At 47.5% G+C, this 13,230-nt stretch overlaps 1 protein-coding gene across 1 annotated transcript in view; it reads right to left on the reverse strand.

The window, feature by feature from the left end:
- Nucleotides 1-414: 414 nt before the first annotated feature.
- The window catches only part of pdzrn4 (PDZ domain containing ring finger 4), a 24,210-nt gene continuing 11,394 nt past the window's right edge, over nt 415-13,230 (reverse strand). The window contains exons 5-9 of the mRNA XM_056276675.1: nt 10,518-10,580; nt 7,598-7,699; nt 4,456-4,566; nt 2,455-3,573; nt 415-987 (exon numbers count right to left, since the gene is read on the reverse strand). Coding sequence (XP_056132650.1) covers nt 415-987; nt 2,455-3,573; nt 4,456-4,566; nt 7,598-7,699; nt 10,518-10,580 — 1,968 coding nt within the window. The remainder of the gene's footprint in view (nt 988-2,454; nt 3,574-4,455; nt 4,567-7,597; nt 7,700-10,517; nt 10,581-13,230) is intronic.

Consider the following 13,230-nt stretch of genomic DNA (forward strand, 5'->3'; position numbering starts at 1 on the left):
ATTCATTTCCTCCCCTTTCCTCCAGTTCCCTCCTCCCTCCATTCGTTCTTATGAACAGCAGAGGTCAACAGTAGCCGAGGCATTCATTTCCTCCAGTTCCCTCCTCCCTCCATTCGTCCTTATGAACAGCAGAGGTCACATAGCTCACAGTCACGTCTGTTGCCGTGGAGAAGTTGAACTCTTCCTCAAGAGCACGTTTTTCCTACAGTGTACAGAGTCACAAAGCTGATCGAGGAATCCAAGGAATAACCTCATCAAGGACAGTTATTCATGTGCGTTTCACAAAAGCGAACCGGCCACATTTGAAGCAAATACTTGAGCAAACAAGAGTCGTCCCTGAAGCGCAGACAAATTCATACCAACGTGTACTGTCCTCGACAGAAATATGCAGTCACAGCCGTTGAAGCCTGTCACCTACACAGTTGTGACAGACAGGAATGCGTTGTGTACTTTAGTGCCCTCCGGAGCTCGGGCGCCATGGCTCATCAGTTCCTGGATGGTCATCCAGTTATCTAAGATCTTTTTGTTGCGTTTCTTCATCATCTTCTTGTGGCTAAGCTCCAAGATGTTGACTTCTTTCCTGCCCTCGGCACCGCTGGCCGGCCCCTCCCGCAGGCACTCCAGACGGCTCTTCTGCATGAACTCCCTCCTCTTCCTCTGCTCCCTCGCCCGGGCCAGGTGCTGCTTCCTCTCCTCCTTGCTCCAGTAGCGGCCCATCTTCATCTCGCTCATGGCATCGTCATCCGTGGTCATGCCTCCACTTCGCTCCTCCCGGATCCTGAGCGCCCGCTCCCGGAGGATGCGGTCACGGGCAGGCCTCCGTGCCACGTAGCGTGTGCCGTCAGCCCGAACCTTGACCTTCCACTCAAGCCGGGGTTCCCCAGGGCGTCCGCTGCGGTGCAGGGGCTCCCGGCAGACGCTGAGCAGACTCAGCTGGCTCTGGGAATACTCCAAGGACGAGTGCTGCTGTAGCAACTGCATGTAGCTCTGTGACACACAGGAGAATCCATTAAGATAGCACGTATACAGTATAGCAGAATAGAATAGAAATGAACAGAAACATGTAGAAATTAATAGAATAGAATGTTGAAAGCTGCAATTTTTTAAATTAAAGCTAACATGAGTTTTTCACTGATTATTTTATTTATCAGCCACAATGTAACCCCCCCCCCCTTTTCTCCCCAATTGTTCTTGGCCAATTACCCCACTCTTCCGAGCCATCTTGGTCACTGCTTCACCCCCTCTGCGGATCCGGGAGGGCTGCAGACTACCACATGCCTCCTTCGATACATGTGGAGTCACCAGCCGCTTCTTCTCACCTGACAGTGAGGAGTTTCGCCAGGGGGACGTAGCACATGGGAGGATCACGCTATTTCCCCTAGTTCCCTGTCCCCTCCCAAACAGGCACCCCAACCGACCAGAGGAGGCACTAGTGCAGCGACCAGGACACATACCCACATCCGGCTTCCCACCCACAGACACGGCCACCTGTGTCTGTAGGGACGCCTGACCAAGCCGGAGGCAACACGGGGATTCAAACCGGCGATCCCGCTGTTGGTATGCGATGGAATAGACCGCCACGCCACTTGGATGCCCTTGCCACATTTTAATGTTGATGCCTCTATGGGACCAACATAATTAAATGAGGCCATCAGCAAGAACATTAGATAATGCTATATAATGAATCCACATTCTTATCTCTGGGTCAGAATTGCAGATGAAATAATTTTTGCCACATAGATGGGACAAAAATTCACAATTAGCGAGTCATTACCTCAATACTGTATACCTTGCAAACACCCATTTTTCAAAAACCCCACTACATCTCTAACTCTTACGGTCAGAGCATAACACTAGACACTAGCTGAGGAGAGGGTTTATCTGAGTGTCACAGCATTAGAAAAAGGGCTGAAGATGAGGTTGAGGTTATGGACAAATGCCTGGTTGTGGCTTACTTGGAGATCTATGAGTTGATTTACAAATGCACCTTTCTTGTCCTTATATATTCCATAGGCAAGACATCTGGTCTCGTGATGCTGTCAGAAACAGAGGGCTTTCGCACAGTAAGGAAGGACAAGCATTAATTTTGCATCTTCAGTAGATTTGAATAGGCTAATACATGGTAAGAGACAAAAAATAGACTTTACGGAGTCAAGACCTTGATGCTGTATGCCCCTGCTGCCTTGCGATATAGAATGAACACACCAAGGAAGAACAGCAAACAAGCACCGCTACTGTGCCAAACTTGCGTAGTGTAGTTTTAAAGAAAACATTTTGTTGAGTCCTTACTCATTTGTGATCAGTTGCACATTGATACTTGGCTTGATAAACACCAGCCTTGCATACGAGATTTAATTTTTTAGGTTCGTTCCCTCTGAATGACCTGATTTTTGAACCTCATCTATGCTGCAGTTTCCTGTCCCATGACCCAATTTTTCTCTTGACTGAACCCACCTGGAGTTGCCTGGACCCTCCGGGGCCTTGTTGTGGGGCTATTTGATAGGGTGAGGCATAGGGAGCCCCTCTCTGCAAAGTCCTACTCCTCCCTTTCTTCTCACACCTCTCGTCATCCGCTGGCAGGGCAGGGTCCGACTCTGAAGGTGACGGGTTGCTCTGGTCGGGGCTGCTGGAGATGACAGGGCCTGGGTCTGTCCTGCGGTAGCTGGGTGCACCCTGAGGCTTTGGAATGGGGATGGGGGTGGAGGGCGTGGAGGAGGAGGAAGAGGAGGCCATTTTTAGGTTCTTCTGGTTGGTGAGGTTGACGCATCTCAGGAGAGAGTGGTCAGGAGATCTCTCCACACCCAGCGGTGTTGACCGGGCACTCTCCGCGGTGTTGTAGGCACTAGAGCTGTCCTTCTCTCTCATCTTATCACTGTCAGTCTTCTCCGGGTGTTCGTGGATGTCCGCCAGCCTGCCGTGTCTCCTACATCCATCTTTGGGGCTCCGTCCTGGGGAGCAGGGTGAGGGTTGAGCGGGGTCCAGCTGCTGGGTTTGGCGGAGCTGATGAGCCTGCATGATGCTCTGGCACTCCAGCTCGATGCTACGCAACTCTTCGTTCAGCAACCTCAGCTCCTGCTCCATCCCTCCCTCACCTCCAAGTCCTCCATCCATACTGCTGCCATCACCATCACCTCCCCCGTCACCTCCTCCCTGCTCAGTGAGGCTACACTCGATGCTGTGCCGGATGGAGTATACCCCACACTCTCCGCCATTGCGGATCTGGCACTTGAGCTCCAGAAGTTGCTGGAAGCGGTTTTCCAGTCCCAGGAGTCCACCTCCACCGCCTCGCATAACCAGTTTGCCCTCATGGCCCTGGCTTTTGGGCATTGCCCTTAGACTTTGGGTGTCCTGGGGCAATGCCGCTCCTCGCTTCTCCAGTCCTCGTCCCTGGCTATGGGGATGCTCTGCCCGCCATCGGTCCCTCAGTGCCTGGGCTGTGCTCCTCCTGTGGAGCCTGGCCAGCAGCGGCTGGTGATCTGGGCTGTCAGTGCTGCGTCCAAGCCCGCTGTCCTTGTCCTGAGTGTTGGAGGAGCAGGTAGCTGTGTCAGTTGTCACCTCCTCCTCTGGTGGACGCTGGAAGAAGAGGGAAGACACAACAGATGTGAGATATTATGCACCAGTGCAATTAACTGGGGTCTTTTGAATGACTCTCTTACTGTTGTTTAATAAACCATTGTATCTCCAGAATCTTAAGTTGAAAAATAAAATAGACAAGAACACATAGGGTAATAGCTGTGAGGCACAGCTGTTGTTTGACTTTGTTGAGAACAGGATGATACGGGATCTTCAGTTTGTCTTGAGCCTCAAGTTTGTAATTGGGAGTATTGACTGCACATTTTCAATGGAGTAGCTAACGTTGCATATTATTTACATCATATCCTTATTGGACGCTCAACATTGACATTGTAAAATAGATGCTTTGCACCAGTTCGACAGAGCTAAAGTCAGCTCATCTGTATTGTGGTTTTAGCAAACCAGCAACCCAGAAAAGCAACTGACACGTGACATATGTGCATCTTGAATTATCAATTAAACGGCTTTTGAGATTTTAAACAAGTTTGATTGTCCTATTTTAGATGGAATTAGCCCAAGAATGGCAATGCACATCTCTAATTTAAATAGTAATGTGAAAAAACAAAAAATAAAATAAAAACAAACAGCTATGAGTGTTTTTCAGTTGACAGCAGCATTATATTTTCATTGAACAACTGAAGGTGTTTATCTCCTCGCATTGCAAAACACAGATAATTTACTCTCTTCATTCATCTCCTCCCTGCTTCTATCGCTCATTTCTTTCATTAATTTCTCCTTGTTTCCTCATTCTACTGTACAACAGCACACCTCTGATCCCCCCGTCTCCTTCGCCCATCTTACCCACCCCCCTCCTTTCCATCCTCTCTTTCCCTGGTACTTAGCTGCCACTTTTACTCCACCCACACTTTTCGCCCCCCTCACCTCTTCTCCATTGTTATCTTCTTTCTGTCTCCTGCTTTCTGCCAGGATCTCCATCTTCAGCTCCTCCAGGAGCTCCCTCTGCTCCTCCTCCAGCCACACCTCCTCCTCCAGCTGAAACCATTGAAATCATCCCGTTGGGGTTAGGACTATGTCTGTATGAGTGTGTGTATATGTGTTTACATATGTATGTGTCTCTCTATACATGCACGTCTTTACAAATAGTTATGTATACATATCTTTGTACAGGTATATATGTATGTATGTATATGTATATATGTATGTATATGTATATATGTGTATGTATGTATATATATGTGCATTTGTATGGGTTTTGTCTGTATATATACAAATATACAGAAAAAAGTCAGGTGTTCTGGAGCCTATTCCAGCAGTCATTGGGTGGCAGGCGGGGAGACACCCTGGACAGGCCGCCAGGTCATCACAGGGCTATATATATGTGTGTGTGTGTGTGTGTGTGTGTGTGTGTGTGTGTGTGTGTGTGTGTGTATATATATATATATACATGATAGATGCAGGAAAAAACTTTAACGCATTTCAGTTCAAGCTTGTTTCATGTGTCGCGCACTCATCCGCTGCCAATGAAGAAAATCATACAGTCGATAAATAGATAGATAAATTAATAAATAGATATTTATTGACTGTGTTTGTCTTTGTTTAATCACGTTGACAGCTGATGAGTGCGCGACGCATGAAACAAGCTTGAACTGAAATGCATTAAAGTTTTTTTTCCTACATCTATCTTAGTATTCCGCTCCTCGTTTGTTGAGCATCTATTTATAATTACAAAGTAGATGCAGCTGCAGACACAGATACAAGCATCTACTTTGAAATTATAAATAGATAAATGCCAATAGTTAAATGCCATTAACTTTGTATGCAACCTCCCCCTTCCCCTCCTACTGGACGGTTAGCGATCACGTATTCAAATGTAGGCACCGCCCCCCTTTATTTATATATATATATATGTGTGTGTGTGTGTGTGTGTGTGTGTGTGTGTGTGTGTGTGTGTTATGTTCTTTACTGTTTAGCTCTATTGACGGCTGATGATTGCATGTAGCATGAAACAGGCTTGTACTGTCTGATTAAAGAAATTACTTGAGTCACTGGATTATATATATATATATATATATACACAAAATCTCCCACAAGACATTTGCAACATTGACTCTTTTTCAACCTTCAAATCCCATCTCAAAACGCACCTTTTCAAACTGGCATATTCAGTCTGATCCATGCTTCATTGATTTTTGTGCCGATAATGATGTTATACTTTTCTGTTGTATTAACTTTTTATTGTCTACCCTGCTTTGTTTTGATTTTATGCTGTCTGGTACGGTGCTGCTTGTTTTGTTTTTGTGTTCTTGAGTGCTCTGAAAGGCACCCACAAATAAAATGTATTAATATTATTATTATTATTATAGATAGATAAGTGTGTTTGTATGTTGCTGTGTTTTGATAAGAGACCATGTAGGCCATAATTCGCAACTACATGCACTATCAAAATCTCTCACACACACACTCAAATGTCTGTGGCATACTATCAAACTCTCACACACTATCAAACCTCTTATATGCACTGGCAAACTGTCACACTCACTATCCAATTTTCTCACACACTATCCAACTCTCTCACACACTATCCAACTCTCTCACACACTATTGAACTATCACACACACTATTAAGCTATCACATGCACTATCAAACCTCTCATACACACTATCAAACTCTCTCATGCACCATCAAACTCTCACACACTATGAAATCTCACACACACTATCAAACTCTCTCACACACACATCAAACGCGGTTCGGTAGTGTGCCAGAGAGAGTTTGATAGTGTATGAGAGTGTTTGATAGTGTGTGAGAGAGTTTGATAGTGTATGAGAGTGTTTGATAGTGTGTGAGAGAGCTTGATAGTGTATGAGAGTGTTTGATAGTGTGTGAGAGAGTTTGATAGTGTGTGAGAGAGTTTGATAGTGTATGAAAGAGTTTGATAGTGTGTGAGATAGTTTGATAGTGTGTGAGAGAGTTTGATAGTGTGTGAGAGAGTTTGATAGTGTGTGAGAGAGTTTGATAGTGTGTGAGAGGTTTGATAGTGTGTGAGAGAGTTTGATAGTGTGTGAGAGAGTTTGATAGTGTGTGAGAGAGTTTGATAGTGTGTGAGAGAGTTTGATAGTGTGTGAGATAGTTTGATAGTGTGTGAGAGAGTTTGATAGTGTGTGAGAGGTTTGATAGTGTGTGAGAGAGTTTGATAGTGTGTGAGAGAGTTTGATAGTGTGTGAGAGTGTGATAGTGTATGAAAGAGTTTGATAGTGTGTGAGAGAGGTTTGATGGTGTTTGAGAGAGGTTTGATAGTAAGTGAGAGAGGTTTGATAGTGTGTGAGAAAGGTTTTATGGTGCGTGAGAGAGGTTCGATAGTGCGGGAGAGAGGTTTGATAGTGCGTGAGAGAGGTTTGATAGTGTGTGTGAGAGGTTTGATAGTGCGTGAGAGAGGTTTGATTGTGTGTGAGAGAGTTTGCTAGTGTGTGAGAGAGTGTGATAGTGTATGAAAGAGTTTGATAGTGTGTGAGAGAGGTTTGATGGTGTTTGAGAGAGGTTTGATGGTGTGTGAGAGAGGTTTGATAGTGTGTGAGAAAGGTTTGATGGTGCGTGAGAGAGGTTTGATAGTAAGTGAGAAAGGTTTGATGGTGCGTGAGAGGTTTGATAGTGTGTGAGAAAGGTTTGATGGTGTGTGAGAGAGGTTTGATAGTGTGTGAGAAAGGTTTGATAGTGCGTGAGAGAGGTTTGATAGTGTGTGAGAGAGGTTTGATAGTGCGTGAGAGAGGTTTGATAGTGTGTGAGAGAGGTTTGATAGTGTGTGAGAGAGGGTAGCTGAGAAGTATGGCCTAGACGGCCTCTCATATTTCTGTGTGTGGTCTGTCTCACTGTGTGTGTGTGTGTGTGTGTGTGTGTGTGTGTGTGTGTGTGTGTGTGTGTGTGTGTGTAACACCAAGCTCCAAACAATCATGCCACGCTGTCACTCAACGAGGAGGGAAAAGGCATTCGGCAGGCAGCTACTGTTGTTGTCAGCATAGGCCAATGGGCTTGTGTGTGTGTGTGCATGTGTGTTTGTGCGTTTACCTGCATCTCTGGCCTTGTCACCAAGAGCACGATACTCCTCACATCTTCACTTGACAATAAGGCTACAGCCTTCTCTCTGTCCTGCACTTCACAGCCATTTATCTGTACATTTGAAGACAAGAAGAAAAGAACGAGTGTTAAAAACACTCATGAAGAAAACACAGTTTTTAAACACAGGGGTGACTGAAAAGCATGTTAGCTATAAAGTGTGTGTGTGTGTTGCCATGTGTTTCTGTGTGTGTGTCTCTGTGTGTGCCTGTGTAAGCCTGTGTAATATGTGTATGCACATGTGTGTGCATTGCTGTGTGTGTGTGTGTGTGTGTGTGTGTGTGTGTGTGTGCTTGCTTATGGCTTACGACTACACACTGACCACACAGATAACGTGTGCCATCTTTCAGCATGTGTAAACGCGGGAAGGATGGGCACGGTGCAACTGATCGTTTCTTCCTTGATTCTTTTTGCGAGGTCCGCCTTCACATACTCCTTCACATACTCCACACACTCTGTCTTTCTCCCATCGTCAGTCGCCCCCACCCCACTTCTCCGTCCCTCCCGCCCTCCCTGACTCCCGCCATCCCAGACTCTGACTCCGCGCATTTATAGCAAAAACTCGAGTAAGGGGAGTCGATAGGGGGGGAGGGTGCAGTCCAAGCTCTGCTCCCACCGCACATCCAGACACACAATTAACTGTTTCATGACAGGTGGAGTTCATCTTTTGCTCACTAGAGTAATGGGGCTGTCAGAAGGAGATAATAGGACCAGAAGTAACCCCCCCCATCCCAAATCATTCACACTACAATGAGAGAATGGAGGTTGTGGGAAAACACTACGTACTATAAAGAATCGGGAAACGTATCGATGATACACTTAGAAATAATGTGACATTGGAGACAGTGGGACAACATACAGTACCTGTGTTGCATGCAAACCGTTTGCTCATATCAAAAACACACTGACACAACAAGCAGGATACTTTTATCAACTAATGCCATGTTGAAGAGTGACACAAATGTATGTCCTTCCCATCCAGATGCATTGGTGTGCAAAATTTCACGTCCATTTTTTTTTGGACAAACGTAGCAGCAGAAGCTTTGGGTGCAGTGCCACGGAGGTGAAACATATATTGTGCTCCCCCCCCCCCCCTCAGTGTGTCGTTGCACAGAGCCAAACATGCACTGATTTGTGCACAACTCAGTTCGGTAACGGTACACTCGGAATAAGATAAAGATATCTGGCACCGGATCACTTTCAGATGGTGCTTGGGTAATTCATTCATTCATTCATTCATACACATATTCATTTATTCATTCTCCCCACCCACTTAATCCAGTTCGGTTGCTGTGGGTGGCTATAGCCTATCCGAGCAGGTATTGGGTGAAAGGCAGGATCGCGTTTCGTTTCCCCTCACAAACACCAACACAATGGCTGTGCAATCTGATAAGAAACCAAACCGTCCTGTTACTTTACCGTAGCCGAGCAGAGCCCGTGCGAGCACGAGCCTAACACTCTCTCAGTGACAGTGTGTGTCGCTACAAGTGCGCCAGCAAGTGCATGGCACGTGAAGATGAAGAGCCACTGTGGCGTCTGGTACTTGTGTACACCTACAGTGCTGTCTATGCAGAAAAACACACCAAGACATGCCATCTCCCCCAGCGCCCTCCTCATCCAAACACTATCTGCTCTGATCTGTATGCTGTGAGGGTTGCCGCTGGAGAGAGAGAGAGAGCGCGCGCGAGAGAGAGAGGGCGAGAGAGAGCGAGAGTGAGAGAGAGAGAGTGAGAGAGAGAGAGAGAGAGAGAGAGAGAGAGAGAGAGAGAGAGAGAGAGAGAGAGAGAGAGAGAGAGAGAGAGAGAGAGGCAGCGAGAGAGTGAGAGAGTGAGAGAGCGAGGCAGCAAGCGAGCGAGCGAGAGAGAGAGAGAGGCAGCGAGCGAGTGAGGGAGAGAGAGAGAGAGGCAGCAAGCGAGCGAGCGAGAGAGAGAGAGAGGCAGCAAGCGAGCGAGCGAGAGAGAGAGGGAGGCAGCGAGCGAGTGAGCGAGAGAGAGAGAGAGGCAGCGAGTGAGTGAAAGAGAGGCAGCAAGAGAGAGCGCTCCACAGGGTGCTGTGAGAGAGGAAAAAGAGCGAGGGGACGACGCGGGGATGGATAGCATGTATATGAAGACTCACTTGGGCTTTATGATAAAACAGAATCAGATACCGATATCAAGACAGGGCAACAGCAACAGAGACGAGAGAGGAGGGGGAGGAGGAGGCGGAAAGCGAGACAAAGAGGGAGAGAAGCAGCGAGAGGCAGAGAGAGTGATGGTGACAGAGAAGGTTACTAGAGATGATCTAGGGCCTCGTGTAACAGCCACTAAAGACTTTCATTTCCCGCTTAAGTGTGGCAATTAAATATGCATATGCTCCCCTAGACTGGAGACAATGGCGGCTCGGCGAGCCCCTAAAAACAATGCCTTGCGACTTCTCTTCAGATGTTTGTCGCGGCGACCTTGGTGTCTTTTTTTGTGCGGCATTTTTGACACCAGAAGAAGAAATTGTAAAATCACTGATTACGTCACGTCTATATGAAGATGGCCTTCTGTTGCTGTTGTGCTCTGTTCAGACAAGGGGATGTTTAGAAATTGAGAAGGCATAGTATTTTTGTGTGAGGTTTGATGTACGTCTCATATCACACACACACACACACACACACACACACACACACACACACACACACACACACACACACACACACACACACACACACACACACACACACACACACACATTAATAAGCATCCTCAGCCCCTAAAACACAATAAGACTTGGATGAAAACTTGTGGGGGGGGGTGCGTGTGTGCGTGTGCGTGTGTGGCAAGCGCATGTGCGTGCACGTTATACGTCCTAGTGTGAGGGATTCGGTGGATGGAGCGGAAGCGGGCACCTGTAGGATGCGATCTCCTTCCTTGATGCGTCCGTCCCTCGCTGCGATGCTGTCGGGCTCCACCTGCACACAAAACGACACGGAGTTCAGCACTGACAGCGTTAAAACAGACGGTCGGCGTTTATTCTGCACAGACAAATACCGCCGACGCATGGGACTGAAGGTTGTCTCGCTTTCTTCCCAGCAAAGGCGTCGGTGTACCGTGCTGGTGCACCGTGTCCCTTTTTGCAAGTTTTTAAATTGGGCTTTACCACGTCCCAGGGGGATTCATGAACCCCCCTCGCTGTACGAATTGCTTTACAGTAAACACGTTAGTGTCATGCAGGGCGTTTTTTTAAAGGACAGTGAAATGACCCCCCCCCTTTTCTCCCCAGTTGTATCCGGCAAATTCTTCCGAGGGTAGAGGCTAGTTCCCGTCGATGCAGAGAACGGTCAACTGAGCATGCGCAAGTACTCGTTGCCTCCGTTGTTTGGGTAGGTTAGGGTTAGGGCGGGGTTAGGGTTAAAGTTAGCTAATCAGACGCAGACTATGGGCGGGTCTTCCTAGAATCCTAGCGCCTGGATGCTTCGCGGGGCGTGTGGAGGCATGGTAGAGGCATTTCGCGCCTGCTCAGTTGACCGTTCTCTGCATCGATGGGAACTAGCCTCTACCTCTTCCAAGCCGTCCCGGTTGCTGCTCCGCCCCCTCTGCCGATCCGGGGAGGGCTGCAGACTACCACATGCCTCCTCCCATACATGTGGAGTCGCCAGCCGCTTCTTTTCACCCGACAGTGAGGAGTTTCACCAGGGGGACGTAGCGCGTGGAAGGATCACGCTATTCCCCCCACTCCACCGAACAGGCGCCCCGATCGACCAGAGGAGGCGCTGGTGCAGCGACCAGGACACATACCCACATCCGGCTTCCCACCCGCACCCGCAGACATGGCCAATTGTGTCTGTAGGGACGCCTGACCAAGCCGGAGGCAACACGGGGATTCGAACCGGCGATCCCCGAGTAAAATGTTAACGCGCAGTGGGGCTTGCATCTGAGAGAAACGGGGAGAATCGCTGCAAACGGGAAAAAACACAGTTCGCCTCAATCATCAGAGCCGCGAACCACCTGCTGATAAAGACGGAGCAGCAAGGGACGAGGCGCAACGTCAGACGTGTTCGAATCCATATTTCAATTCGCGTGGGTTTCATTAATAGTGACTCGTCTCCATTGCAGTGATATGTTGATCCTATGGAGTGTCAACAATCATCCGATGGGTGGTGTTGTGTTGGAGGCGCGGCTATTTCATGTCGGGGGGGAGAGAAATCATTTTAATTTCGTTGTGGGAGTGAATGCATCAGAACTTCCTGCCAATTATACACACGAAATCCAGTCTGAATCCAAAAGATGCTACGTTGGAAGTCTCTTTCATCATCCCAATATGCATTTGAATGAGCAGGGAGAGATGGGGGAGTGCAAGAAGGCGAAGGAAGAGAGGGAGCGAGTGAGCGAGCAAGAGAGAGAGGGCGCGAGCGAGAATGTTAGAAAAGCAAACAACAACCTAAAACTATTACAAGTCCCAAATGTTCATGCCACAAACATGTAGGCATTCCTCAGTTGGAACAGAACCGACGTCTCATGTTGTTTTCCCAAAATGCATCCCGGAGGAGAAGCATATCATATAAGCCACTGCAACTGCAGCGTCGGTAGCAGTCGTCGACAATCACTTCATAGACTTTGTTGTTTCACCACTGCGGAGATCAAGAGAGAGCGAGAGAGAGAGAGCTACGCACTGGGGGGGGGGCAAATAGTTAAATAAAAACCTGCCTCTTATTGGAAACGGAGAAATGAAAAACACTGCGCTCTTCGCAAAGTCACATAGAAATTATACATAAATACATTCTAATGAGGCAAATTAGCATTCCCCCCCCCCCATTTATCAAAGGTACGGAAATAGATATATCTTCTATCGGTACGTGGTTGTTTTCACAATCTGCCGTGGCACCGGGAGCAGGTGTTCGCCATAGACTTTATAGCCGAGTTTATGTTCTTCATCTGCTTCAAGAGGAACAGGTGAAAACCGGAGGAACATAACAACCAGCTTCCCTGTTTAGAACTATATAGATATACGTATATACTTATTTTTTTTCTCTAAAGACTGAACGGCGCTACAGGTACTTTGGGTTATATCCTGCTGCTATTCAAGTCCTAATGCTAGTATCCTAATCCCCCAAACAGCGCTCCTGTTCTCACAAAGCCTTTTGTATTTACAAGAGGTTGAAAATGTATCCCCGGTTAGAAAAAAAGAGAAAGAAAAAGTATATATGTGTATTGGGTCTCGGCCTAGATGCAGGCTGGAGCAAAGATACCCCTGAGACAGTCCAGCACTTAGTAACAAGGTGCAAAATGCTAGCTGGGAAAGCGTACGCCGAAAGGCATAACCAAGAGGCTGGGATAGTGTACAGGAACATCTGTACTGAATACAGACTGGAAGCCCCCCAGTCCAAATGGGAGACACCCCCAAAGGTGGTTGAGAATGGCAGCGCTAAGATCCTGTGGGACTTCAGGTTCCAGACTGACAAGCGGATGCTAGCTAACCAACCAGACATTGTGGTGGTCAACAGGAACAGAAGACAGCAGTAGTGATCGATGGAGTAATCCCGAGCGACGGCAACATCAGGAAGAAAGAGCACGAGAAGCTGGAGAAATACCAAGGGCCCAGAGAAGAATTAGATCAGATGT

The sequence above is a fragment of the Lampris incognitus genome, chromosome 3 (genome assembly GCF_029633865.1).
Source record: "Lampris incognitus isolate fLamInc1 chromosome 3, fLamInc1.hap2, whole genome shotgun sequence".
Classification (NCBI taxonomy): Eukaryota; Metazoa; Chordata; class Actinopteri; order Lampriformes; family Lampridae; genus Lampris; species Lampris incognitus.